Here is a 26,382-nt window from a genome sequence, read left to right on the forward strand (position 1 = left end):
GCACTGTTTCAGGCAGTGGGGATACAGTGGGAACAAAAACCCGTGTTCTATGGTTCTGAGCTAAAAAGGTAAGCAGAGACCTGAGTGAAGTGAAGCAGCCCAGGAATGGAAAAGTCCAGGCAGAGAAACAGCAAGTACAAGGGTCCTGAGGCAGGGCCATGCCTGGCCTGTATAAGAAACAGCAAACAGGCCAGTGTGGCTGGAACAGAGTGAGCAAGGAGGATGAGGAAGGCAGGGAATAAGATCAAAGAGTTCTCTGGGAGCAGGAACACAAAACACAAGGATTTATTTATTTATTAAAGTGTTTTTTGTTTTTTGTTTTTTTTTATTCATGAGAGAGGCAGAGACACAGACAGAGAGAGAAGCAGGCTCCCTGTGGGGAGCCCGATGTGGGATTCGATTCCAGATCATGGGATTCGATCCCAGATCCCGGGATCATGCCCTGAGCCAAAGGCAGACGCTCAACCGCTGAGCCACCGAGGCATCCCAACAAGGATTTAAAAGTGGGCCCCCAGCTGCATTCCAAAGAGGGTCAAGCTTCTCTGCTCTAATGCCCCCAGAGCTCCCACTGCCCATGACAGAGGTGATGTCAGTGGAGGTGAGAACCCATCAGATGTGAGAGGTGAGAACCCACCATCCCTTCTCAGGGCCTATTTCAACTCTCTCGCCTTCCCCTCAGCTAATAGTCTGCCTGTTAATTGACTAGCTTCAAGCCCAGCATGTCACAGAGACTCTGCCACAAGCGTAGCTGAGTCCAAGGTCAGCAGCCCCGGCCACAGGCCCACATGGTGGTTACTCCTGCTTTACAGAGCGGTTACTCTGTGCCACGTCCCCTGCACGTGGCGTGGCTTTTTCTGTGCTCAGATATCCATGCAGCCCTGAGCTGGGGTGTCCTGTCTTTCTCACTTTGCTATAGAGAGGCTGAGGCTCAGGGAGCAGACACTGTCAGCCTGAGGTCCTGCGGTCACCATCCAACCCGGCCCCTCTGCCCCACAGCCTCTTCCTGGTGGACATTCTCTGTCATTCATCAGTCTCCAAGTTAGAGGCTGACTCTCCGTGTGACTTTTACAGCATCTCTGACCATCTTAGCTACAAGCACCCTGCCTCTGAGCGTATGTGCCTTGGGGGCTCCTTGGGCCCGACACCCATTTCCTCCCATCCTCGGACACCTTCAGCAGCAGGGCCAGAACATAACAAGTAGTCTTTTCAATTGACTTCAACCCTTAAACAGTTTCTTTGTCTTTGGTTCAAAGCCAGCAGAGCCAGGAGTCAGTAAAATATTCATTATTATGGGGAAGGCGAACTTCAAACCACTCCTTTGTCAATGCACATCCCCCTACCACCCTTATAATTTAAGTGAAGAAACTCTAGAGCCCTCACCCGGCCCAGCACTAAGCTTTCTGTCACTGTACCCTCACACAAAACACGCCATCTCCCTTTCCTGCCGCAGTTTGGGAGTGGACGGCACAGATGTGCACGGTGACAGTGGCATTTGCTGAGCGCTTGCTGTGTGCCAGGATCCTCTCAACCCCTGTCAATGCTGGGAGGTCATGCCTTCGTGTCTCCCTTGTACTGACCAACAGACTGGAGCTCGGAGAGAGGCAGCCAGTCCCCAAGGTCACCCCCGTGGGAAATGACAGAGTGGGATTTGAACCCAGTCTCTCATCCTCACCTGTAAGACAAGGTCATACAACAGGTGATTCCATCCTACAGGTCCATTTTAACTGGGCTTGAGGAGTTAATTGATGTTTAAACACACACATGCACACACACAGGCACACAGGCGTGCTCTCTCACACACACAGGCACGCATCTCAGAGAGGTCTCCAGCAGATTGGACTCATCTGACCTTTATTTCATGCTGTTGATTTGGCAAATCACAGCCCATCTGTGGCTTCTCCCAGACAGAGAAGTCCTGCTGCCTCTGCCTTGAGATGCTGCCTCGGACTCAGTGTGCGGGGTGAGGGGGGGACAGGCTTGTGCTGAGTCCTGGGAAGCTGTGCTACCCCCGCCTGCACAGCTGGATTCCTCGTCAGGGAAGGGGTGAAGGAGAAGACAGCGACCACGCCAGAGCAGGTACACGTGCAGTCACACCATCACACAGAAGGTCGTGTTACTGCCACGCGTCAGTCAGGATGGGTTGGGTTTGCTGCAGGAAGAAACAGCCCCCACGTCTCAGTGGCTTTAAATCACCCAGGATTATGTCTTACTCATGCCAGGTGTTCATTGCAGGGGTTGCTGGAGCTTCTGTGTCCGGCTTCCCGACTCAGGCCCTGCAGGTCAAAGGCATGTGGCAAGCCTCATACCCATCCATTAAGGTCATGACCTGGCAGCGACACAGGTTACCGCTGTCCAAATTCTCGTGACTGAAAGCCACACCTTACCCCAGGGGAAATGCAAACTGCCTCATGTTCAGAGGGGAAGAGCCAGAAATCTTGTGTCCTTCCCTAATGATGGCCATAGCCCGATCTGAGGAGGGAAGTCAGGCTCAGCAGGCTCAGGACTTGCCCAAGGGTCTGGACCAGTGAGAGGAAGATCATGGTCACCCCCATGGATGTCACCCCCATGTGCCCTTTCTTGGCCCACAGGGCTATTGTGTGGGTCAAACTTTTTACACAATAACCCAGTTCTGAGTCTCGACCAGATGTTTAGGGGATCATGTTCATTCCAAGTGGCTCACTTCCAGCTGAGTGCCCAAGAGCCTGGGAGGTCTCCGGGGCGACAGCTCTTCTTGGGACACCCTGTCATGATGTGCTGGAGTATCTGAGGGACTCCCAATGGTTAGAATGTCCCTCCTGCAAGAGCCCCAGGGGAACCCCTGAGCATGCTGACACTGTCACTGTGATTAAAAATGCATCCATTCACACCATAGGCGTGATCTCATGTTCCAGGATTCACAGAGTTAGCCTGAGGGCCTCATGAAGCCTGGCCTGGAGCAGGGGAATCAGGTCAGTGCCCAGCTCAAGGGCTCAGGGCCAAGAGGCATGCCCCCTGCTCACAAAGCTGAGGCCCCCATGCACACTCGACACAAGGCTGCATGTCTGTCTTTGAACACCCAGGCCAGCTGTGTCCTCTCAGATGTGTCAAGGGCATAGGAGTCACAGGAGAGCTGTGGGCACCCATCCTTAGAGGCTTAGGTTTGGGGTTTGGGACAAGGCAAGGAGAAGTATGGGGAGCAGCAAAGAAAGAAAAGTGATGGGGGAGGACCTGGGAGGCAAGTCTCTGACCCCTGAGCTATTGGGCTCAGATCTGGTCACTGCCTTTGGCATTTTGAGGCTAGAGCTGGACAGATCTGCGGCTCCCACACCAGAGAGACCACCTGACCTTGGCCTTGGCCTTGCCTGGCAATGTCTGCAGCCACACAAGGGACATGGGCCTGTGGTCGGGGGAGCCAAGGATGGATGGATAGAGAGACAGACAGACTGATGGATAGCTAGAGGACTGGGGGAGGAGAGGGGACAGCTTGACTTAAGGACGCTCATCCAATGCTTCCACCCAAATTAGTCCAGAGGTGGGAGGAGGGCATTGCAGGGCAGATGGATTGAGGATAAAGGGGAGAAGCAGAAAAACAGACGAGGGAGGATCGAGGGAGGATCGTTGCCAGGTCCAGTGACAGGTCAGGAGGCACGGAGCCTCGGGCAGGGGAGGGCTGGGGGGAGACTGAGGACAGATCAGTGCCACCTGCGCTGCCCTGCCTTGGCCCCGGAGCCCTGCGGTAATGCATCAACTCAATGACATGACCCCATGACATCATTTCCCTGGGCATCTTTCTGCTTTGCGTGCCAAGCCCCAGAGCAGACGTTATACGTACATTTTCTCAGGAGTCCCTTGCAGGGTTCATGACGTCAGTCAGTGTTTGAAGACGATGACTGGGTCCCTCTCTGGGGGCAGAACACAGGGCCAGCCCTCTGTGGAGACAGTCACTGACACTCTTCCCCTTCCTCTCCTTCTCCTTTTCCTTCTACTTATTCCCCCTCCCCCTCCTCCCCCTCCTCCCCTCCTCCTCTTCTCTCCCTTCTCCTCCTCCTTCCCCCTCCTCTCCTTCCTCTTTCCCTGTAAAGTTACAAGAGGATTCTAATGACCAATGATGCAGGCTCATCGCAGACTATAAAGTGGTGAGGCCAGGCATGTTCATGGCTTAATGACACCATTTCCTCCCTTTCTTCCAAATCTACGTGATTTTTCATATGTATAAAAATCAAAACCAATTTTTTTGTTTGGTTCTTTTGCTCTTCTCACCTGGCATAATATCGTGAGCCTGTGGGTATTCCCAAGGCAGATTCCCTCTGAAAGCCAAGCTCCTGGCAGCCAGGGCATCTCCAGTGTCTCTGGGTTTGGGGACCATTCAGGACACGTGGAAGGTGTGATCACTGACTCAAGCCCAGCACCCTTGCTGGCCACCCTGATGGAGAGACACTGGCCAGGTGTGGCCACATTCAGATTTTGTGACATGTCAGCCTCCTGACCCGGGATGGGGAAGGTGGCAGGGATTTGTTTCCTTTCTGGATGGGGGCTTGCCAGGGCAGAGGCCAGGCTCAGGGGCTGCTGTTGGCCGCAGCGATGGCACTAGAGAAACACGGGATGTACAGGCTCTGGTTTGCACCCCCGCCCACCCAGACCCTCCCATGGGCACAGCTTCTGCCCCTGCAGACTCCACAGGGGACCATCTCCCTTCCTCAGCCCCTTCCAGAAGTCATCTCAGTGACAACCCAGAGCCTGAGTCTGCTTGTGCTGCCTCGACCAAGTACCACAGACTGGAGCTTAACAAACAGGAATGTGTTTTCTCACTGTTCTGGGAGCCAGAAGTTGCAGATAAAGGTCTTGGCAAAGTTAATTTCTTCTGAGGCCTCTCTCCTTGGTGGTGTAGACAGCATCTGTTCCCATGTCTTCACATGGTCGTCCCTCCACATGCATATGTGTCCCTATCTCCTCTTCTTATAAGGACACAAGTCACATCAGGGCAGAGCCCATCACAGGACCTCGGTTACCTAATCCTCTCTTTAAAGACCCTCCCTCCACGTGTAGTCTATTCTGAGGTTCTGGGGGTTAGAATTCCAACCTACAAATCCTGGTGGTGGATACAATTTATCTTGTAACAGCCACCAAGTGCAACTTTGCAAGCATCTTGATCTTTTCATTTTTTTCCAAAATGTGTCAATGGCAAATGTATTCCAGCCCCCAAGCAGGGACCTGCAAGGAGCCTGGACTGCTTCCCCAGAAAACACATATCAGAGCCGGCACACTACAGACAGTGACATGACCCAGAACTTCCGCATCAGCAGGGGGGCCTTGAGCTAGGCCCTTGACTGCTCCAAGCCTCAGTTTACCCATCTATAAAATGGAAAGATCCTCACTCTCGCCTAACCCATGGGAACGGAGCATGCTGAGGTCATGAGCAGACACTGGGGGCCGCCTGCCTGGACTGCCTCACTGGTGGTCCCAACCACCCCATCTGCAGGTCGACCTCATGGGTCGCATGAGGGCTGAGTGAGTTCACCCAAGTGAAGTGCCAGTAGTACGTGGCACAGAGCAAACACCGCAGAAGCACTAGCAATTGTTGTTGTCACCTTCTTGGACTGGGATAAGGATCAAAACGAGCCAGGCTTCTGGGACAGATGCTGCTGGTGCCGCGTCCACATCCACTCACCCTGACCTTCTCTACAAACAGCTCAGAATCCTATCGCCAGCCCGTGGCCTCCCTGCGCTGGGCTTGCTCTCAGCCTGTGGGAGGAACAGGCAAAAGGTTGGGACAGCCCGCAGCCGGTGGGGTCAAAAGATAAATACCGAGCTTCCTCCTCCTCGTATGTGTGGGGACAACTCTGGTGTGTGGTCTGTGTCTCCCAGAGACCCCGAGAAGAAGCACTGAGTTCCAGCTGGACACATCCCTTTCTGTCTCAGTCTCCAGGGCTGCCGTGACCAAGCACCACAAAGTTAGTGGTTTACAGCAATGGAAATGTATTCTCACACAGTCTGGAGGCTAGAAGCACAAAGGCAAGGTGTCGGCAGAGTTGGTTCCTCCTGCAAGCTGTGAGGGAAGGCTGTGTTCCAGGCCCTTCCCTGAGCTGCCAGTGGCTTTCAGTTCCTTGGCTTGTCTGCATCACTCCGATCTCTGCCTCCGTGGGCACATGGCCTTCTCCCTCTGTCTGTCTCCATGCCTCCTGTAAGGACACCAGTGACCAGCTCTGAGGCCCACCATAGTCTCGTATGACCTCACCTCAACTTGATTACACCTGCAAAGACAGTCTCCAAGCAGTGCCACATTCACAGGTCCTGGGGTTAGGGCTGCACCATATCTTTTGGGGGACACAACTGAACCCACAACTCCTTCCCTGTCCAGAGTGACTGTCATTCCAGTTTGCCAAGACTATAAGCCCAAGACTATAAGTCCCACATCTCAGAAAACCACCTGATCTGGAGCAGCCCAGGAGACTTGGTCACCGCCTCTCCAGCTCAGCCCCCTCCCTGAATCCTCTCCCACATTAGTTATTTGCTCCCGTCTGAGGCTCTGTGTCTGGGGACACCCTGCCTGGGGCAGTGCCTAGAACACTAGAACCATCCCCAGTACAGAATAGCTTGGTGACTAGTAGCTGCTGTAGCTGTTTCTTTTCCTTAGTCCCCTTATTTGCCAGGCACTATGTTAGACATAAATGAGACACAAGAGAAAATGCACAGACTTTGATGTCAGACAGCTTGACCTTGAATCCTGACCACGCCTCTTGGCAATTAGGTGAAGCACATGCTGGTCAAATTTGTCAACTGTGACTGCTCTCTGACCTGTGATTTTCATGTCTATATAATAAGAGAATTGCCCCAATTTTGCAGCGAGGCTCCCGAAAGAATTAGAGATGAAAGTCAAGTCTTGGGCAGCAGTGTCTGCTCATGGACACTCAGGACCGGCTGCTCTCATGGTCATTAACTAGTACCGTAAAGGTTGCTTCTTGCCGTGTGGTCCTAGGGACATTTGGGAAGAGGAGACAAGTCAGAAAAATCAATTCATGGCGAGTGCTAGAAGCTTACACCGCCACTAACTCACTGAGCCACATCCAGTTTGAAAGCCACAAACTTTCAAAGTTTGCCTTCTCCCCCACCCCTTTCCCTTCTCTCCCACACCCTGCCCCTTCCTGCAAAATGTTCTAGATGTGCATGGATGGAGCAGGTTGCCTTGACCCCTGGGGCGAGTAATATCACTGTTTCTCTGCCTTAACCTCAAGCTACCTTTTCCTTGGGTCCTTGGTATGGTCAGCATCAGTGCGTCCCTTGGGTCATTGGTTGTACAAGCCTACAGACTACTCAGCCTCTGCCATTAGCACCAGTATTTTCTGGTTCAGAGAAAATTGCATGCAAATATATGCCTGCTCGATTCCACTGGAGTTATGAAATTTCATTTGAGTTCAGTAAAATCTGGAAGGGAGAAAATGATTCTTTTCAACATGAAAATTATTGGGTCATATCCCAAATGCCTATGCAACTTGAGGAGGAAGCCGATGCAGATCCAGGATCATGGGATCTAAAAGCAAATAAAACTGCCCCCCTCGCCTCTCTGGAGGGTCCAGCTGACATCCTTGGGTCTCGAGGGAGGAAGGGAGCATCTTTCACTAGCTCCATCTCTGCCAGCACCAGTGTGGAGGCACAATCGTGTCCTAACATTTCAGAGAGAACATCGCACTGCTCAGGGGGACAGGTGTGGTTTGTGTTTCACAAAAGGAGGTAAAATGGGGTGTAAGTGGGCTGACCAGTGCAGGGACATTTCAGGCTAAGACTGAGGGAGTCAGTGGGGGTGGGGGTGGCGGGGAGCAGGAAGATGCTGGCAGAGGCCCCAAGCAGGCCCAGAGCAGGCAGCTGAGGGACATAGGGAATCACAGGTGGTTGTGAGGGAGGCCACCCCAGCACATGAGAGGGATTTGGAGTTTTTCCAAAAGACTCTGGGAAGCCACTGCATGGTTTTGAGACATGATCCATTTTGTGACTTTAAAAGAAGTTTTTGGCTGCCTGGTGGCCACTAGATTCAGGATAGGGGCAGGCAATATGGAGGCTAAGATGACAGAGTCCAGGACGGCATTTGACCGTGTGTGTTGGGGGTGGCAGTGGGGCACCGGGAGAGAGGAGGCTGAGTACAGATGAGTGGCGCGAGGAGATTTCTGGAGTGGTAGAAACATTCTACGTCTTGACAGAGGGCAGTACGCCAATCCAGACTCACTGAACTCTACACTTAAGATCTGGGCAAGTTACTCTACATAAATCCTATCTGGATCTTTTTTTAAGTATATTTTTTAAAAAAGGAATAAGATGTTTCAGGGTAAAGGCATCAGGACTCAGGAGCAAAGACAGGTGGAGAGGGAGGAAGTAGTCAGAAGTGATTCAGTTGTCCGTCTTGGCCAAGGGAAGATAGCAGCGGGTGTCTGAGAATGGGTGGGAAAGAGCAGGCCTGCAGGGGAGAGGGGCTGCGAGTGGGAGGCATTGCCAGGGCTGTTAAATGTGGCTTCCAGCCGGGCATGTTAAACTGAAATGCCATCAGGCAGCCACGGGGCTGTGTCAACCTCATAGGTTCCTGGGCCATTCCTACAAGATCCTAAGTGTACATATGACAGTGACTCAGGAGCCACCACACAGGGCAGAGACAGAAGACATCATTTAAAGACCCCCGCTTCCTTCCGGCTTCCCCTAGGCACATCTTAGCATTTCAGGCCGACTCTGCTCCAACAGTGGAGCAGCCTTGCCTTTTTAAGCTCTACAGAGTTGGAGGTACAAGCGTAAGGCGCTTGACTTCCCATCAGTTCTTAAGTGGCAGCCCTTGCACTGACTCACTCAGGAGCCTGGCGTGACTCACCAGTGAGCCAGCATTTCATGGGTCAGGGTGGAAACCCAGCAGAAGGATTCTATTTTTATCACATCGTGAAAATCTAACTTGAACCAACTTTGGTCCCTTCGTTCTTCTCCACGGAAGTGCTCTCATTTCATTCATTTATCCACTCATTCAACATATTAAGACAGAGCTTTCAGTGATGCAGGCAACTGTCTTGGGCTGGGATATAATGCAGAGCAGGTGATATGGATCCCACCATCATGGAACTTACAACCCGGGGCCCGTGGACTCCAGATGGCCTTTGGATGAGTTTCAACAAGACCATGACATGCCCCCACTCCAGAAATGGCATTGAAAATGTCAAGTGTACAAAATTTTTTCCCCTTTTTGTGGAGAAGAGGACCCGTAACTTTTTATCGGCTTCTCAGAGAGGCATGTGGAATGTCTCCACCCTCACCTGTACTCCCTTCCTCGATCTACTCGAGTCCTGAAACAGCTGCAACCTCTACACCTCTCTCATTCTTCGAGATTCCACTCATTGGTGTCTATTGAAATATGGCTGAACACACCATACTGCCTTCCCCCCATACCTGGGATCTTAGATATACTCAAAATAAAAGGTACAAACTGCTGGAAAACAAGATGGGGTCCCAAGGGTAGAGTTGTAATTATGAGGACAGGTCTTAGAGACCGGATGGGATGAACTGAAGGAGAGAGGCTGGCCCAGAGTGCATCCAGGACAGGGCTACTGAGAAAGTGGAGGTGATCCCAGGACATGGTGGATAAGGGGCTGGCTCAGGGTCTTCACCAGGGAGTGGTCAAAGAAATGACGGAAGGAAAATTCTCAGACCTGCAGAAAGACCAGTCCTCAGCATGAATGGTCCACCTCATGCTACGCAAACTGGGTGCGAAGGATCCCTTTCTAAATGCAGTGATGTGCAATTTAAGAACACAAAGTTAAAAGAAAATCCTAAAAGTTCCATAGGGAAAACTCAGATACCCTAAAAAGAAATGATAATCAGGTGATGTCACCCTCCTCCTGAGCAAGACTGTACCTGTAGCGTAAGGGACACTGTCTTCAAAGTCTGGAGAGGAAACTCTAATTTTGAAATTAGAAGTCTGTACCCTTCGCATATGAGAGAGAGGAAAAGGCATTTTCAGACATGTGAGACTCAGAAAGCTTACTACACGCCTCAGCCACCTGTGACCTAGGGAACTGGATGTACTGGGTGTGCCACAGCTCCAAAGCCTGGCCACCAGGAGCCAGTATGGTTAAGAACACGGAGTCTGAACTTGCGGCCTACTGCTATCCAATGGGAGCCCTCAAGCAAGGTGTGTAATTCCCGGAGTGCAGAGAACTTAGCTCAATGTCTGGCCCAGAATCCTCAACAGACACGGCTCAGTACTGATACCAGTAGTAATGTCAGGAACGCTCCCAGCTGTGGGCAGAGGCTCATGTCTGCAGCAGGAGCGCGTGGTCCTGTTTACATGTCTGTTGCAAAGACTAATCATTTAAAATATCCTTTCTTCTTGACGTAGACATTCCCAGTAGTGATTAAAATATTTGAATTTGCACAGATTTCAATTAAATGTTCTTTATTTCAAAGCAGAGACATAGGTGGTATACTTATTCATAGTCATAAATGATACGAAGAAAAAAAGTAAAAAATAAAAATAAATAAATGATATGAAGTCAGGGCTAGGGGTATTTTAGTCTCCCAGGCTGCAGTCTAAGCAACAGAAATTAATTACTCTAGGTTCTGGAGCCTAGAAGTGCAAGGTCAAGATGCCAGCAGGGTTGGTTTTGTTACCGACCTTGGGGTTCTTTGACTCATGTGTGTAGAAACAGACATAAGGCCAAGGATGGTGCGGGAAGTATTTTTTGCTAGCTCATCCCCCAGCTGAAGAAGATACAGAGAAAACGGATACAGGGCTGCTCCCTGAACAATGGCCAGGGGAAGTTTTTGAAAGGGCTGAGGTGGGAAAAGAGTCCAAGCTCTTAGGAGTAAGGAAACATGGAAACATAAGAAGCTGGGGACATGGATGCAGTTGCCAAAACTTGCTTCTTCATACATCATATGCTTTATTTGCATGTTAAATCTCTACCTCAGGCATGATTTTTAGCATTATAATGAGGGGAAATTCTGTAGGAGGCCAGGACTAGGGTCCAGTGCAGCTCTGACTGGTCTGGTCTGGTCCCTAGCTGGAGCAGGCCGATGTTTAAGTTGGGCCCTGGAGTTTATTTCAAGCTTCTGGCTTCCTGCTTCCTGGTGTCATGCAGCACGTGCCAGGTGGGCTAGAGAAATGGGTTATCTGAGGGGCCCGAGGTGTTCTTCAAGTTCATGTTCTACAAAAGAAGTACCTCAGAAAAGACAACTGCAAAGGAGCAGACATATATTTAAAAAGCTTTCATTTTGAGACAGACTAAAATTGTAAGGAGATTAGGGCCCAAAGGCAACTTCATCCCAAGTTCTGCTTTTCTGGCAGGCACCTAAGAATATCTATCTGGTTCAGTTTCTAGTAAGGTCTCTCTTCCTGACTGGCAGACAGCCACCTTCTCACCGTGGCTTCACATGACTTCTCCTCAATGTGCACAGAGAGGGAAAGAGTGATCTCTCTCTCCCTCTTCTTTTAAGGCCACCCATCCTTTGGGATTAGGACCCCACCCTTATGACCTCATTTCATCTTAACTGCCTCCCAAAAGCCACATCTCCAAATATAGTGACATTAGGAGTTAGGGATTCAACATATGAATTTGGGGGCCATATAAGTCCATAGCAACAGGCAAACTTAAAAGACAGATTGATTTGTCAGATTCAAACTTGATGGGATGAGCACTGGATGTTATGCTGGCAAACTGAACTCCAATTAAAAAAAATATGTAAAAAAAATCTGGCTGACAGATCAGTTGATTTGTTCACTCCATAAATATCCACTGAGCACCTACTATTATCCCTGTGCTGGCCTGGGTACTGGGCCACAGTGATGAGCAAAACCAGATGTAACCCTGCTGCCTCATGGAGTGTACAGTCTAGCAGTGGTCAGTCATTCATCAAGCAACCACACCACCTAACCATGAAGGTAGCATCAACATGCAGGGAAAGAGGACAGAACCAGGGGAGATTATGACACATGGGCCCTGCCTGAGGCATGCAGGCACCTGGAGGAGAGAGACAGGAGCTAAGGAGGTGGAAAATCACAGGAAGAGGGAAAAGCAAGTCAGCAGAAGCATGGTGAGAGGTGGGAGGTGGAAGGTAGGAGTGATGAAGACCATGTGGAGGAAGCAATAGAGAGGAGGAGACCTTACCGACTCTCCAGGGCAAGCTAAGGAAGTGGGTTTTCATCCTGAGAGCAGCGGGCCACAATTGAAAAGTGTTAAGCAGGGGCGCGGCATGACCAAGATATGTTTTTGCAAGTCTCCCTGGGCTGCCTTGCAGAGAGCAGACAGGGAAGAGGCCACATGGATGTGGGACACGGGTGGAGAAGGTGAGAGGCAATGATTGCTTGGGTGAAGCAGGGTTTGACAAACTGCCTACCACCTGATTGATTTTTCCATAAATAAAATTCTACTGGCACACAGCACAGCCTCGCACATCCATTTATGGATCATTGTCTGTGGTTGCCTTCCCACATGGGCAGAGGCAAGTGGTCCCACTTGGCCCTAGCCACGTGTTGGGCTGGACTTCCAGAGTGGGCATGCCAGGGGAGGTGACACCAGGGAGGTGTCTGAGGAAGGAAGCCCGCTGGCGCCTAAGGTATGCGTCCCATATGATGGCTGAGGGGACAGGAGGCGTCACGGGTGACTTTGAGGCTTCAGCGGACAGGGTCCAGCCTCAGACACCCTCATATGATGTGTAAATATGAACTTAAAATAATGTTCAGCAAGTATAACATTTTGCTTTCGTGATGGCTATTTTTTTATATGCCTAGTTTTTCAAAAAGGAAAACAAAAGACTGACATTTCCTCATGGGTCCCAGAGTTTGAACCTTCTGAGAATGTGAGAACGTCTCCTGCAGACACCTCATCCAGCACCGATTGCCTACAGAGTCCATGTCATATGCATGGTCACCATCCGGGAATACTGATATAGGAATGGAGAGCTACAGAAGCCCATTCAGAGACGGTTTCTCAAGCAGTTTTGTGATTGTCTACTTGATGTTCTTTGTCTCTCCTTTCCACAGAAAAGTCTGGACACCTACTGTTTCCTGGTCTTTGCCACAATCTGCCTCACGGGTGCTGTCTATTTCTATTTTGTCCTGCCTGAGACGAAAAACAGAACCTTTGCGGAAATCAGCCAGGCATTCGCCAAAAGGAACAAGGCAATCCCACCAGAGGAGAACACCAACTCAGCTGCATCTGATGCTAAGGTGACCAGAAAGCCCGAGCCAGACCCTGCCTCCACTCTGGACAATTATACCAAAAATGGGATTGTCTAAATGGATGATCTCAGCATTTCAGGAAACCAAAGTTTTCCCTACGTGGTTAATAGTATCAAGTATTTAAAAATAAACTTTTACTAATCTAACGTCACAACCATTTGGGTTTTATTCATAGATGAATCTCCAAACTCTTCTGGAAGGCAGAAGGGATCAGCTTATATTTCAGTAGACACACCCTTCTTCCATTTGGATCCATGGCCTGTCTTCTTCGTGACTTCGCCCATGGTTTCAAAATGAAATTGGGGAAATAGCACTTGATGGCTTTCTCACAGGGAAGCTATAGTTTGACAGAGAGGACACAAGTGATGGGAAACCACAGGTAGAGGTATTGGTTCTGGCTCTCCCATAAGCAGCCTCGAGCTGCCCTCAGCCTGGATCCTGAGGCCTCAAGGGACCCTGGGCTTCGGTTCTAGATGAAGGTTTTCAGAATTCAGTGGAAAGACTCTCTGTACCTCCTAATAAATGCCTGTTACCAACATCTGGCTCAACTTTGTGGATCTCGGGCTCAAGAAGCTGATACCAACCCACCATCCTCAGGCTCTGCCCCTCCCAGGCTGTGTCCATAGAGCTGCAGACTTCCATCCCCTACTGTCTTCACCTCAGAGTATCAGATATATCTCAGAAGGTATAAAGAGGATCAAGATGTGGGAGAAGTAACTTTCCAGTAGCTGGGGCAGGGACCCCAAAGTGAGTTCTGTTCAATTGAAAAAAGAATATTAAGAATGACTCAGGGCGCCTGAGTGGTCCCATAGGCCAAATGACCTTTAGCTCAGAACATGATCCTGGGGTCCTGGGATCGAGCCCTACATCAGGCTCCCTACTCAACGGGAAGCCTGCTTCTCCTCTCTCTCTATGCCCCTGCCCTGCTTGTGTGTGCTTACTCTCTCTCTCTCAAATAAATAAGTAAAATCTTAAAAAAAAATTACTCGGAGGCTTAGCCTAGTCTTGGTGGAAAGACAAGGCAGAAGAAGGCCAATGTCATAGCTCAGCCAGTAAAGCTGAGGGCAAAATCTCCCTTCCTCTGCCCCTTTGCTTTCTATTCAAGCCCTCGACAGATTAGTTGAGGCCCACCCACAGTGGGGAGAGCAATCTGCTTTACTCAGTCCACCAGTTTAAATGCCAGTCTTTTCTGGAAGCACCCTCACAGACATGGCCAAAATAACATTTAACCAAATATCTGAGCACCCCATGACCCAATCAAGTTGACACATAAAAAACCATTACAGATAGTGAGTTCACCATTACACGGAGTGCTCAGGCAAAGGTTGGGTGATTGCCTATCTTGATTGTTATTAAGGAAATCTAAGTGTCACTTGTGGAAGAAGGTGTTAGGAGTAGACATTGAGGATTCTTCCAACCCTTGTGTGCTAGGGCTGTTTGGTTTGGAACAATGTGCAGCCCACCATGATAATCCATGCCTTGTGGTTTGAGTGATTCCCTGTACTTGCCTTCAGAATGAAACAAATTCAAAATGCTCACATATAAATGAAAGTGCACATGAGTCAGCTTGCACGTGTTAGAATTTAAGTAACAGTAGGAGTGGGCTGGAGAGGAAATCTCTGGACATAGCAACACCCTTGGAACCCCTCAGCCACAATGCCTCAGGCTTTTCTGACCATTCTTGACAAGGACAACCTTAGCCAAAATCTGAATTCTGAGTTTCCTTTTCCACTGAATACTCTGTCCGCACTGAGCTTCTCCTTTGGTTGATTGCCAACTCAATGCACCATACTTCCCAGCTTTGGTTTCACCAAAAGATCTGGCTACTAGGTAGCTAGTGAGGACACATCAGTGAGCAGGAAAGTACACTGCCCTTACCTGCATCCGCTCATGCCTACCACAGAAGACTGAAAGTCAAAGAAGCATTAACAGTGAAGTGTCCCCTCAGGACCCAGAAGCCAGGAGACATAGCAATATAGGAACAGGTCACAGGACCACTTCATCAGGGGCCAGTGAGGGGTGAGGATGAGGAAAGCCTTCCCAAACAAATGATGGTGATGAGATGTGGAACAGCATAACTAGTAGGCAGTAGGCTCGGAGTTACTCTTACATGTTTCCACATTTGAAAAGTCCACAGAGCAACCTTTGTAAATGTTTGAAAGAGAAAACAGAATGGTGCCCATAATCTCACATGCTTCCATGTTCCCCTAACACTATCACTCTAATTTTTATCCATCTCCATCCATTTCTGGCCTTGATTTACATTGTGATAGTCACAAAACACATAAAACAATGATTTACAATTCTCTTGTCTCTTAGCCCCTATTTCTCCCACTTTCTGTTCAATCAAACGCAGCATCTCCATTCCAAAGCCTTTCGATCACTCTCTAACATCGGCTGCAGTGAACTCTGCACGCACAGAGTTGTTTTACCGATGCTGATGGAGAGTGGAGAGTGGGGAGGCAGACAGATGGGCATTCCCTTGAGCCTTGCCACACAGGCCCTAGTGCTTGCTGACAGGTACTAACCATTTACAGCCCCCCATATCCATTTGTGGACCCTAAAGAAATCACTGCTCAAGCTAATAGACCTCTGTCCCAACCCCTGCCCAAAGATTAGGGATTAAGTCCAAGTCTTACTGTTTTACTTTATCCTTTCATCTCTAAGCCACGAGGGCTGACATCTCCTCTTTTCGGGTTCACTGAAAGAAAAGTAACTCTTCCAGCCTCTGGGTCTGGCTAAGATGAAATGAGCACACTCCGCTCTATTTCCCTCACTGATGATGATAACCAAAGCCCCTGGATAGAATACATAACCCAGATCTATGAAAAATAAATGATAGCAGCAAATGGAGGAAGCCCATCAAAACACACTATATGGCAGTGAGTTTTCTGCATTTGTTTTCCTCTCATATCTCCTGACTTAAACTCCAGGACAGGCCAATTCCCAGAGCCACACAGTCAGTGCCACAGAGGAAGCTCCAAGAGAAAGCTCCCTGTCTGCCCAGAGGCACGGGGGGACGGGGCGGGTGACCCTCTGGGGAAAGAATATAGGGGGAGGTGAGGGAGAGTCTTTCAAGAGTAACAAGTTTCTCCCTTTTCTGGCCTTGAGGCCAGCTCCTGTCATGAAGCTGAATTCCTGGCGTTGGCAGCAGTGGCAGCCACAGAGAATGGTGGCCTTACTCTTGCATATATTCACCTGCTCTGGGCCTTATAAGCTGGTGCTTATCTTTAAAATATGAAGCACTGGGGATCCCTGGGTGGTTCAGCGGTTTAGCGCCTACCTTCGGCTCAGGGTGTGATCCTGGAGACGGGAGATCGAGTCCCACATCGGGCTCCCTGCATGGAGCCTGCTTCCCCCTCTACCTGTGTCTCTGCCTCTCTCTCTCTCTCTCTCTCTCTCTCTCTCTGGGTGTGTGTGTGTGTGTGTGTGTCTCACGAATAAATAAAATATTTTAAAAATAATAAAATAAAATATGAAGCACTACGCCAGGAGGGCAGGAGCCATGTCTGTTTGACTCCAGCTAACATAATACCTGGCACATAGTAGGTGCACAGTAGATCTTGGTTGAATGGAATGGGTAATGAGGTAGGCAGGGAAAAAATGGTCCCCAAAGATGTCCAAGGCCTAGTCCCCAGAACCTGTGAACGTGTTACCTTACATGGCAAAAGAGATGCTGCTGGTGTGATTAAGTTAAGGATCTTGAGATGGGGAGATTGACGTGGATTATCCGGCAAGCCCAGTGCAATCGCAGTGGTCTTCATGAGAGGGATGCAGGAGGGTCAGAGTCAGAGAAGGACATGTGACTTCAGAGGCAGCAGGGGAGGGAGGATGAGAGGGGGAGAGAAGGGAGAGGGAGAGAGAGAGAGAGATTTGAAGATGCGACACTGCCCACATTGGAGATGCAGGAAAAGGAGTCACAAGCCCAGGAGCGCAGGCAGCGTCCTGGAAAAGGAAGGGGAGAAAGGGAAACAGACTCTCCCCTAGAGACTCCAAAAGGGATGCAGCTCTGCCAACATCCTGGATTCATCACTTCTGGCCATTAGAACTCAAAGATAATACGTTTGTGTGGCTTTACGGCACCAAGGTTGTAGTGATCTTTCCGGCAGCAGTAGGCCACTGATACAGGGAGGGGTGAGTAAGCAGGGCACAGGAGGGTTCCCTGGAGTGTGAGAAGAAGGTGGTAGAAAGTCTTTTCATAGTTATTTTTCATTCCGAAGTAAATATCACTGGACTCCTTTTCTATGATTCGAACACTGTCCCAACCCAGGCCAGCTGTTGCTTGGGTTTCACATCGGGCTGCTCCTCATGGACGTCTTGAAGACCTTCTCTCCCGCCCCCTTACCTCAAGACCTCAAGAGTCTGACTTCTCATCTCACATGTGTAGCACCTCGTGGTCTCTTCCTGCTACGAGCTAAATTGCCTTTTGCAAGATGTGGCTGTCGTAACGGCAGCATGGGCCACCGCCTGGGACCCTACAGTTGACACCACACCCTGGGGGTGCAGGGCGGTGAGCAGTAAGGTACCTGGGGTCACAGCTTATGGACAGGACTGCTCAGCCATGGCCTCTGCTCCAGAGTCAAAACTTCCGTGTCATTTAAGTGACTGTCATTTGGAGTTGCTCTGACTCGTGACTAAGCCTAAACTCAGCTCATTCAGGTCATAACAGGAAAGAGCCCAAGGCAAATGAGAATATATGAAGTAAAAAAGAAAGAAAGAAAGAAAGAAAGAAAAAGACTGACTTCTCTTCCTCTCAAGTTTATGACCTGCTTTCATATTACTGCCTGTGATGCTGGAGGTAGCCTGTGGAGTGAATCCTGGATTCATTTCATCTGATTCAAGCCCTGCTCTTCCAGCTCCAAATCCAGCCAAATTTGGTATTCCTGTGACCACCTATGGGACTTCAGAAATATGGCCCCAGTCCCTTGTCTCCAGAACAATGGCTGTGGCGTGTGCATCCCTTCCACTGTAACAACCAGACACCTGCTGACCTGTGGTGGGCTGAAGCATCAACAGCTCTGGTGAATCACACCTCCCGGGTTGCTTGTCCTTGTGTGATCTCCAACCACACTGAGTCTAGACATGGCCACACAACTCTCTGGCCACTGAGAAATCAGAAAATATGACACAAGCAGAAGCTTCATAAGCACTTGTGCTCTGGGGATTTCCCTCCTGGAATGCTGATGGCATCGTGCAAGAAGCCCAAGGTACCTCTCTGAGGATGAAAGGTGCCGAAGGGGAGGGGCCTGCTATCTCCACTGTCCCAGCCGAGCCCCGACCCAGTGACCCTGCAGCTGTATGAGTGAGTCCGGGAGATGGTAGCACAAGTATCACTCAGCCATTCACAGAATCACAAAGAATAATAATAGGCTGCTGTTGCCTTAAACTGCCATGTTTCGGCAAGGTTTGTAAAACCACGTAGAGAGAGCTGATATAGACCATTAGCTCCCGTTATGGTTTGTCATTACTGAGTTACATGGCACTGCTTAGAGCCCGTATCCCAAACAAGAACAGAATCAACATTCTCTGGGGTCAAGTCTAGCTCATTCACCCCACGAACCTTTGTTGAGCACCTAGCATGCACCCATCCTAGATACTGGGGATCCAGACACAGATGAAACCAATCTCTTCCTTCAAGAGGCTGAGAGTATGTTGGGAAAAACAAACCACTGAGGATCAGCAGAAGTCCAGTGGTCCCTCTATGTAGAATGTCTTTCCCCTTCTCCTCACTTTGGGGGATTTCTGTTCATCCTCAAGGACCACGCCGAGGCCCCCCGGCTGTAGGAGTGCCGACCACACTGGCTCTCTCTCAGGCCCTCCATCTCGCGCACGTGGCTGGGTGTACAGGTGACACCACTTTAGGTAACTACCCTGTGACCTCACCACCATGCCCCTCACTCTATAAAAGCTGTGAGTTATAAAGTCTGGACTTTATGGAGAATCGCGGTGCGGGACCTGGATCATTTGTCCACCTATCTTCCCCGTCTGCAAGTCACCCTGAATAAAATTCTGCCAACGATACGGAGTGGCTTGCTTCGGTTTTCAATCTCAAAGTTTCTTCTCAGTCAGGAGGCTAACTTCCTGTCCATCCTCTAGCTTCTAACACCTGCCCCTGAAACTCCTTCTCTGCTTCTGCAGTCTTGGCTGGGTTCTTTTCTTTTGCTTCTCACAGAAGCCTGTGTTCACCTTTATTCGGGGATTTAACACTGCATCACCATCATGGTCATCTTTTTTTTGCTTGGATATCTCCCCAACGAGATTCTGAGATCCTACAAGAAAATGACTGATGCGTCTCAGGATGCCGTACTCCTGGCAAGTGCTCATTACACACTCACTGAACAAATTAATATCCTGACGAAGCCATGAAGAGGATATGTTGGGACCCCCCGCAGAGTGACTAGCTGCGCTCTAGGGTGATTGGGCCAGATGCTTCCAAGTGGTAGCATGTGAGCCTCATCTCAGTTGTAGTATTAGGCATTTGTCAGGCTGAGGAGAGGCAGAGAGGAATTTGAAACAAAAGGGCCAATGACTCTGGAATGTCAGCCAAATACAGTAGCTATGGGTACAAGACTAGGAGACCACACTGGTCGGTGGTTTGAGTCTGAACTGTGAAAAACCATGAGTGTGGCAGCCACACTACTTCCTAAATATGCTCAGGACCAACCCTGCCCCACACCTTCAATTTCTAGCTGAACACAGGTCTATGCAGACAACACCCTCTTCTGATACTACTTCTCACTGGAATAAATGAGGGGACTCTAGGGGGGGTCCGATCATTATAATCAGGCATATTCCCATTTCCTTTCCACTGAACATTTATTCACTGCTTGTGAACCCCAAAGGATGGAGGTCTCATTGAATGACAGGGGCTTGGCAGCTGCACACACTTTCAGATATTTGCTGTAATCTACACTAAACTGTAGATATAATTATCCTTATCAGAATCTTGTCCCCTGGCAAATCTGTACATTAAGTCAAGTAAATTTCCTCTCGTTAAATCACAGCATTTGGGGACTGCGGTTTGTCTCAGCCAAGAACCTGGAGCTGGAAGTAATAAAGGCCAAGGCAAAAAAGAAGTTAGGTTCTCAGCAGGACATGTGGGTGGTGAAGACAGAGGCAGAATTTCAGAAGTGTGCTAGGAGCCCAAACCTCCAGCAGCTCCATGACTGGGCCTCTTGAATTTAGAGCATTCCGAGGGAGCTCTCGGAGCAGCAAAGAGCATCTAAAAGAAGGTATTTTCAGCAATGAAACAGATACTTCGGAAATGGCCTTTATAGTTTTATCCTGTGAGTGAAACAAAAAAGAGCAGTTTTGTGCTGGAACCATGGTCAGTGTTTCACACATGCAACCCCCCCTTGTTTCCACAACAGGACGGTGAGGTGAGCTGTGAACACGCTCATAAAGTCCATTTCTTTTTCTACCGTGAATCTAATGCAATCTAATTAAAGAGCTTGGCCTGGAGCCTGGGGACCCTGGACATGTCCTCCTACCTGCTGAATCTCCAGCAGCTACCACTGTTCCTTGCACACAGTAAGTGCTAAACAGAGAGCAGCTGAATGAATAAATCGTGAATATGGTAATTTGTTGAAATCAGGACATTTTGACAGATATGGGAACCAAGTTTAAAGATATGAGAAATCACGAGGCCAGCAAAATGTGGCCGACACCTAATTGCAGGGAACACACCCAGCAAATGAATGTCTGTCAGTTGAATGAATCCTGACTCATACTAGCTTAAAACTTAAAGATGGAAGTTTTTCATTTGCTAAACTAGAAGTCTAGTAAGGCAACTAGCTTAAGTCTTGCCTGGATTCAGGGGCTCAAGTCACGTCACTCATGGTTCCAGCTCTGTCTCTGTCGTCTCTTGGTTCTGCTGCCCTCTGCTTGGTTTTCTCTGCTTGAGAGTCCCACTATGGTGGACTCCAGTTGCCCCCAGCCTTGCATGTTCTCAGCCTGGCCACCCAGTGAGGGGAAAAAAATCCCTCTCCCAATGTATTATTTGTCGATTACTTTGGAACAAAACTCCCCAAAACTTAATGGCTTAAAAAGAACAGCCATGTCTCTGCTCACAATTCTGTGGGTCAACAAATCGGGCAAGGCTCAGCTGGGCAGTTCTCTGGATCCACGTGGTGTCCTCTGGATTCAGTCAAGCATTTGTGATCAGGTGATGTCAGCTGGGGGCTGGGTGGGCTCAGATGGCCTCATGCACGTGTCAGAGGCCTCAGCCGAGGGGGCTAGAACAGCTGGGATGGTTGAGCCCCTCTCTACACGGTCTCTCTCTGCATGAAGTGTTTCCATCTCAGCCTGGCTTGCTCAGAAAGCTTCAGTGTTCCAAGAGAATGAGAACAGAATCCACAAGCCCTCTTGAGGCTGAGGCTTGGAACTCATACATCTCCTCAGCTGATCAAATCAGGTCCTGGAACCCGCCCCAATTCAAGGGGAATGGATTCACCTCTTGATGGGAAATACATGAAATCACATCACAAAGGGACAGATACGAGCTGTGGTGGTGGTGGTCAGCTTTGTAAACAATCTACTACCCTCAGTGTCTACGCATCAACCTCACAAAGATTCTTGTTTCCCTACTTAGGTCACATGCATGCATGTCCCCCAGGCAGTCCCGGTGACCAGGGAGGATGAGTTGCTCATATGCTCAACCCAGAAGTGATGGGCAGAGGGTGGTATAATTGGAATGGCAACTCTTCCAGAGCCACCTAGAATCAGAGAGGGACTCCCCAGCAAACCAGAAGAGGATGGAAAGTGTGTTCAGGAGACAAAGCGAAAGCTAGCAAGCTCCAAGGCAGGCTCTGTGCATCATGAGGGGATGGTGATCAGCCATGAAAGCCTAAAAATAAAGCTAGAAGCATCAGTGGGCATTGGCCATTGGCCCTCTCAAGGTTAAAGATGCCCTGACCCATAGACTCAACCTGTCCAATCGCTCTTTAATTATGGAAACAAGTGCACAATTCTCAATGTCAGCTGCCAGAAATAACAAATATTTGTGTCCCCTAACTCTCATGTCTTTTTTTTCTCGTTCCATAATGCCTTGGTGGCCTTCTCATTAGAATGATTTCCAACAAGCTGCTCAAACCAATTGGAACTCTTATTTTTCTCAATCCTTTATTTCACAGCAAAAATTGGCAAATTATCATGCCTGGTTTATAGATCACTCTCTTGTGAGGACAGTAGGGATGTGTCACCCCCACTCCCAAACAATTCTCAGGTACCAAGAATGTTACATCTTTAAGGCTAAAAGCCAGACTGTGCTGAATTTACAAAGTTCTATCCCTTGAGGCATCTTGGAGGTGCCTGAGCTCCACTGTGTCTCTGGGTACTGTCCCCACTTGACGTCAGAAGAAACTAAAGCTTCAAGAAGCAGCTTGCCCAAGGTCATGAAACTGTGGACCATGACCCATAAAGTGGCTCCTCCTCACTCATTAATTACAATCCCTTTACTCACAGGACTCTTGGCATGGTCTCACTCTGTGCCCGACGTGCCCCAAGCGCTGCTGCCGAGAGGATGGGGAAGAGGAAAATCTCCAGCTATCCTGGAATTGGCATTCAAGTGAAGTGCATGGCAAATAAGAACAAAACAAACACATAGGTCACACACAAAAATCTAATGGTGATGAATTCAGTACGAAGAATCAGAACACAGTGTCCAGGTTGTGACTTCAGATCGAGTGCCTGGAGAATGACAACATGAGAATAGCATCCTACTGTTACCCATAGAGCTCAAATGCCCACCTGCAAAATCCCTAAATCTGTTGACAGGACAAAATTATCTCTAGAGCATCATCACGCACAACACATCCTGTGGATAAAAGACTCGGTGGGCTGGGTTGGCGTCCTACAGGTCAGGATCAGGTGAAACCATGAATGCTTGCAGCAGAAGCTATAATTTATAGAGCCGTGCTGGGTGCCTAAAATGAATTCTCTCTCCTGCTCATGATGACCTTGCCAATGCAGGTGTTGGTCTCCGCATTTAACCAGTGAGGGAACTGGCATCCACGAAGACATTTATCCCAAGGGAAGTGGGAGGGAACAGGTCATGTTGAGCATGCAGGCCAGGCTGAAGCACGGTTTGGAACCCTCTTCCCCCTGCAGACTTGAGCCCCCTGCCACCATCCTCTTTCCTCTCCCTCCTCCCTAAGGGCTCTGCTCCCCTCACAATATTCCAGAGACCCCAGCCCCACCTCCCTTTGTGGTCTTCTCCCAGATGTCAGCAGTTTCTGTTTGCATGGGAAAGGCATCTGGCTTCCCATGGCCAACCCATTCCCTCCAACTCTCACTAACTGGGTGTTCCCCAGCCTCTGTTTCCCAGCCTCTGAGCCTAGTGAATCAGCAGCCAGGACCCCTGGGCCTGGGAAGGGACTAGAGAAGGAGGAGGTGATGCCCAAGGACTTCCCTCCCATCCCATCCTTTTGCCTCAACCAGGAAACTTTAAGGCACAAATTACTTGCCCGTGTGTACCATTTGTATTCTGAAGTCCAGGACCTGCCCAAGATATCCTAGTGGATGAGCAACAGAGTTTGTATTTGAGCCTAAATACTCTAAGTCCTAACCTAATGCGCATTTCACTGTGCTGCACATGTCAAAACTATAAAGGAATTTTCTCACCGGGGGGATTTAGAGTCAACGTGAGGCGCACAGACCCTCCTCTTTTCTTCTCATAGCATCAAGAGCCTCCCAAGAAACTCCACTTGGCCCAAACCCAAATGTTGCCCACCTCCAAGGCTTCAGGGAACCACCAGTGTCTGATCATGTGGAAACAGAGGCAGAAGAGAAATTATTAAATTCCCTTACCACTTACAGCCCGCAGACAAGTCCTTGAAACAGGCAGAGTGATCTTCCTCTAGGGACTCAGCTGCCTCCATGTTAATACTGTGCTGAGGGCAAAAGGCAATCCTAGCCCGACCCCCAGGATCCTGTGACTCTACTAGAATCTGTAAAAATTTCCTTTGGAAACTTCCTTCATCTCTACCCCCACCCAAGATACATATTGACAATCACCCCCAGGCGAATGACCCACCAACGACGTGCATCTGAAGGGTTTTGTGACTAGGGTTTTACTGGAAGGTAATAAATGTCCTTTTCCTAACAATAGCTAGACCCCTCAGGGTCCTGGAAACCTTGCTTTGAAAGTTCCTTAGACATTTATACCACCCCTAATCCCCTAGGAACTTGAAAGTTTATAAATCACCACCCCTCACCACCCTGATGCAGCTCTTTCTGCCCACAGGTCCTGTCCCATGCTTTAATAACACCACCTTTTTGCACCAAAGACATCTCAAGAATTCTCGGCTGTTGGCTTCAAGCCCTAACATCTCTCCTACATCACCAGGGACAAGATAGAACTGATCTTGTCTGATCTTGTCTGATCTGCTGGGCTGGTCCAAACCAAGGTCATCATGCTGCCCCCTTCTTCTGTGTGAATGGTGCTCCCGGGGGTTGGGCAGGGCAGCCCTGACCCTAATCAGCTAAGACCCAGGGGAGAGATTCCTAAGCCAAAAGACAATGCTCTTCCGGGCCTCCCACTGCTGCTGACCTTGGCAGTGTGTTGTAAAAGGGGAGAGAGCAAGCCTTTCTCAAAGACTGAATTCATGAGGCTTCGTCCAGTATGTGGGCGATCTTTATCTGTGGGCTTGAGATACCCGTGGAAGAATTCCAAAGTCTTTCTTTTAAATGTGCAACCAAAAAAAAAAAAAAAATACAAAATAAATAAATAAATAGATGTGCACCCACACTTACCATCTCAGGAAGTGAAAGGGCGTAAAAGAAAGGGCCCTATGGAATATAAATAATAGTGAAAGGGAATATAAAGGAAGGGAAAAGAAATGTTGGGAAATATCAGGAAGGGAGACAGAACATAAAGACTCCTAACTCGGGGAAACGAACTAGGGGGGTGGAAGGGGAGGAGGGCGGGGGGTGGGGGGGAATGGGTGACGGGCACTGAGGCAGACACTTGACGGGATGAGCACTGGGTGTTTTTCTGTATGTTGGTAAATTGAACACCAATAAAAATTAATTTATAAAAAATAAAAAAATAAAAGAAAGGGCCCTATGGACCGGGTAGGACTCTAGAATGGGAGGGATTGCTCGTGGGTAGGTGACAGCTAGGCACAAATTTTACCAGCACGCTCTGTCTCTGCCTCTTTCCATCTTACCATTAACTCAAAACACTACGGTTAGGAGCACTCCGCCTGTGGCCAGCCCTGGGGATGGGAGAGGCCTCCAACACACCCTCTGCCTCCCAGAAAGGCAGCCGGCACACAATTTCAGCGCCAAGGGGTGAGTGCTGGCATGGAGGGAAGCCAGAATGTTATGGAATTAAAGAAGGGCACCTCAACGGCGGCGAGAACCAGAGAAGGCTTCCTGGAGGAGGTGGGCTCTCACTAGAGGGAAGCACACAGGTAAGGGGAAGAGCCTGCTACCCAGAGCCCAAGGGCATGTGATGCAAGAGAGCATGCATGTGGCCAGTGCGGTGGAGCGCAGGGTGATTTAGAGGGTGGGAAGGTGGGTAAGATTCCAGACCTTGCACTCCTTTGTGAGGAATCCGGACTTTAAGCTGAAGTCGAGCAGTGACCAAATGTACTTTGTGAAATCCTAGACCCCAGGTGCCTGGGAAAGAGCGGCTCCTTGGTCATATGCGTCTGGGAAATCCTCCTACTCTTCGATTTTCTTGGAGGGATGCCCTGGGTGCCCATGGGGCACAGCAAGTCAGCACGTCCAAACCAGAACTCCCATCCTGCATTACACCTGTTCCCCCTGCGTTACACCTGTTCCCCCTGCGTTACACCTGTTCCTCTTCTGTCACCTTGACTCAGAACAGCATCATCCCCACCTGCCCGAGAGCCATGTGGACTCTGCTGTCTTCCCTCCACCCAATCCTGACAATGATACCTCCTGAAAGGGCGCTCCTCCTTCCTGTGCCCCTCCCCCCTGCTCCGCTTGACCCCGGCTTCCCGGCCTCCCCGTTGCCCACAGGTACCACTGCAACAGCTCCAGGACTGCTTTCTCTCAAACCACCATCCCAACTGCAGGAGAGCCATTCTTCTAAAGCACAGATTAGTCACATCCTGTCCCTGCTTACAACACCCGTGACTCCCCACTGACTACTCACCCCCAGGACTCTCCTGCTCCTGTCCCTCTCGCTCCTGCCCATGCCTCATTCCCTCTGCCTTTCAAAAAAATGTTCA

General features: G+C 49.5%; 1 protein-coding gene across 10 annotated transcripts in view; it reads left to right on the top strand.

Annotated features, from left to right (window-relative positions):
- Positions 1-25,009, top strand: part of SLC2A9 (solute carrier family 2 member 9) — a 240,038-nt gene extending 215,029 nt beyond the window's left edge. For 7 of the 10 annotated variants that reach the window (XM_041752340.1, XM_041752341.1, XM_041752338.1 and 4 more), the window contains one exon: positions 12,986-13,719. In XM_041752340.1, coding sequence (XP_041608274.1) covers positions 12,986-13,240 — 255 coding nt within the window. In that variant the 3' untranslated portion in view covers positions 13,241-13,719. Of the gene's footprint in view, positions 1-12,985; positions 13,720-22,645; positions 24,364-24,425 lie in introns of those variants that run through there. The other 3 variants (XM_041752342.1, XM_041752343.1, XM_041752344.1) reach the window with 3 other exon arrangements.
- The last annotated feature ends 1,373 nt before the right edge of the window (positions 25,010-26,382 follow it).

The sequence above is a fragment of the Vulpes lagopus genome, chromosome 4 (assembly GCF_018345385.1).
Source record: "Vulpes lagopus strain Blue_001 chromosome 4, ASM1834538v1, whole genome shotgun sequence".
Classification (NCBI taxonomy): domain Eukaryota; kingdom Metazoa; phylum Chordata; class Mammalia; order Carnivora; family Canidae; genus Vulpes; species Vulpes lagopus.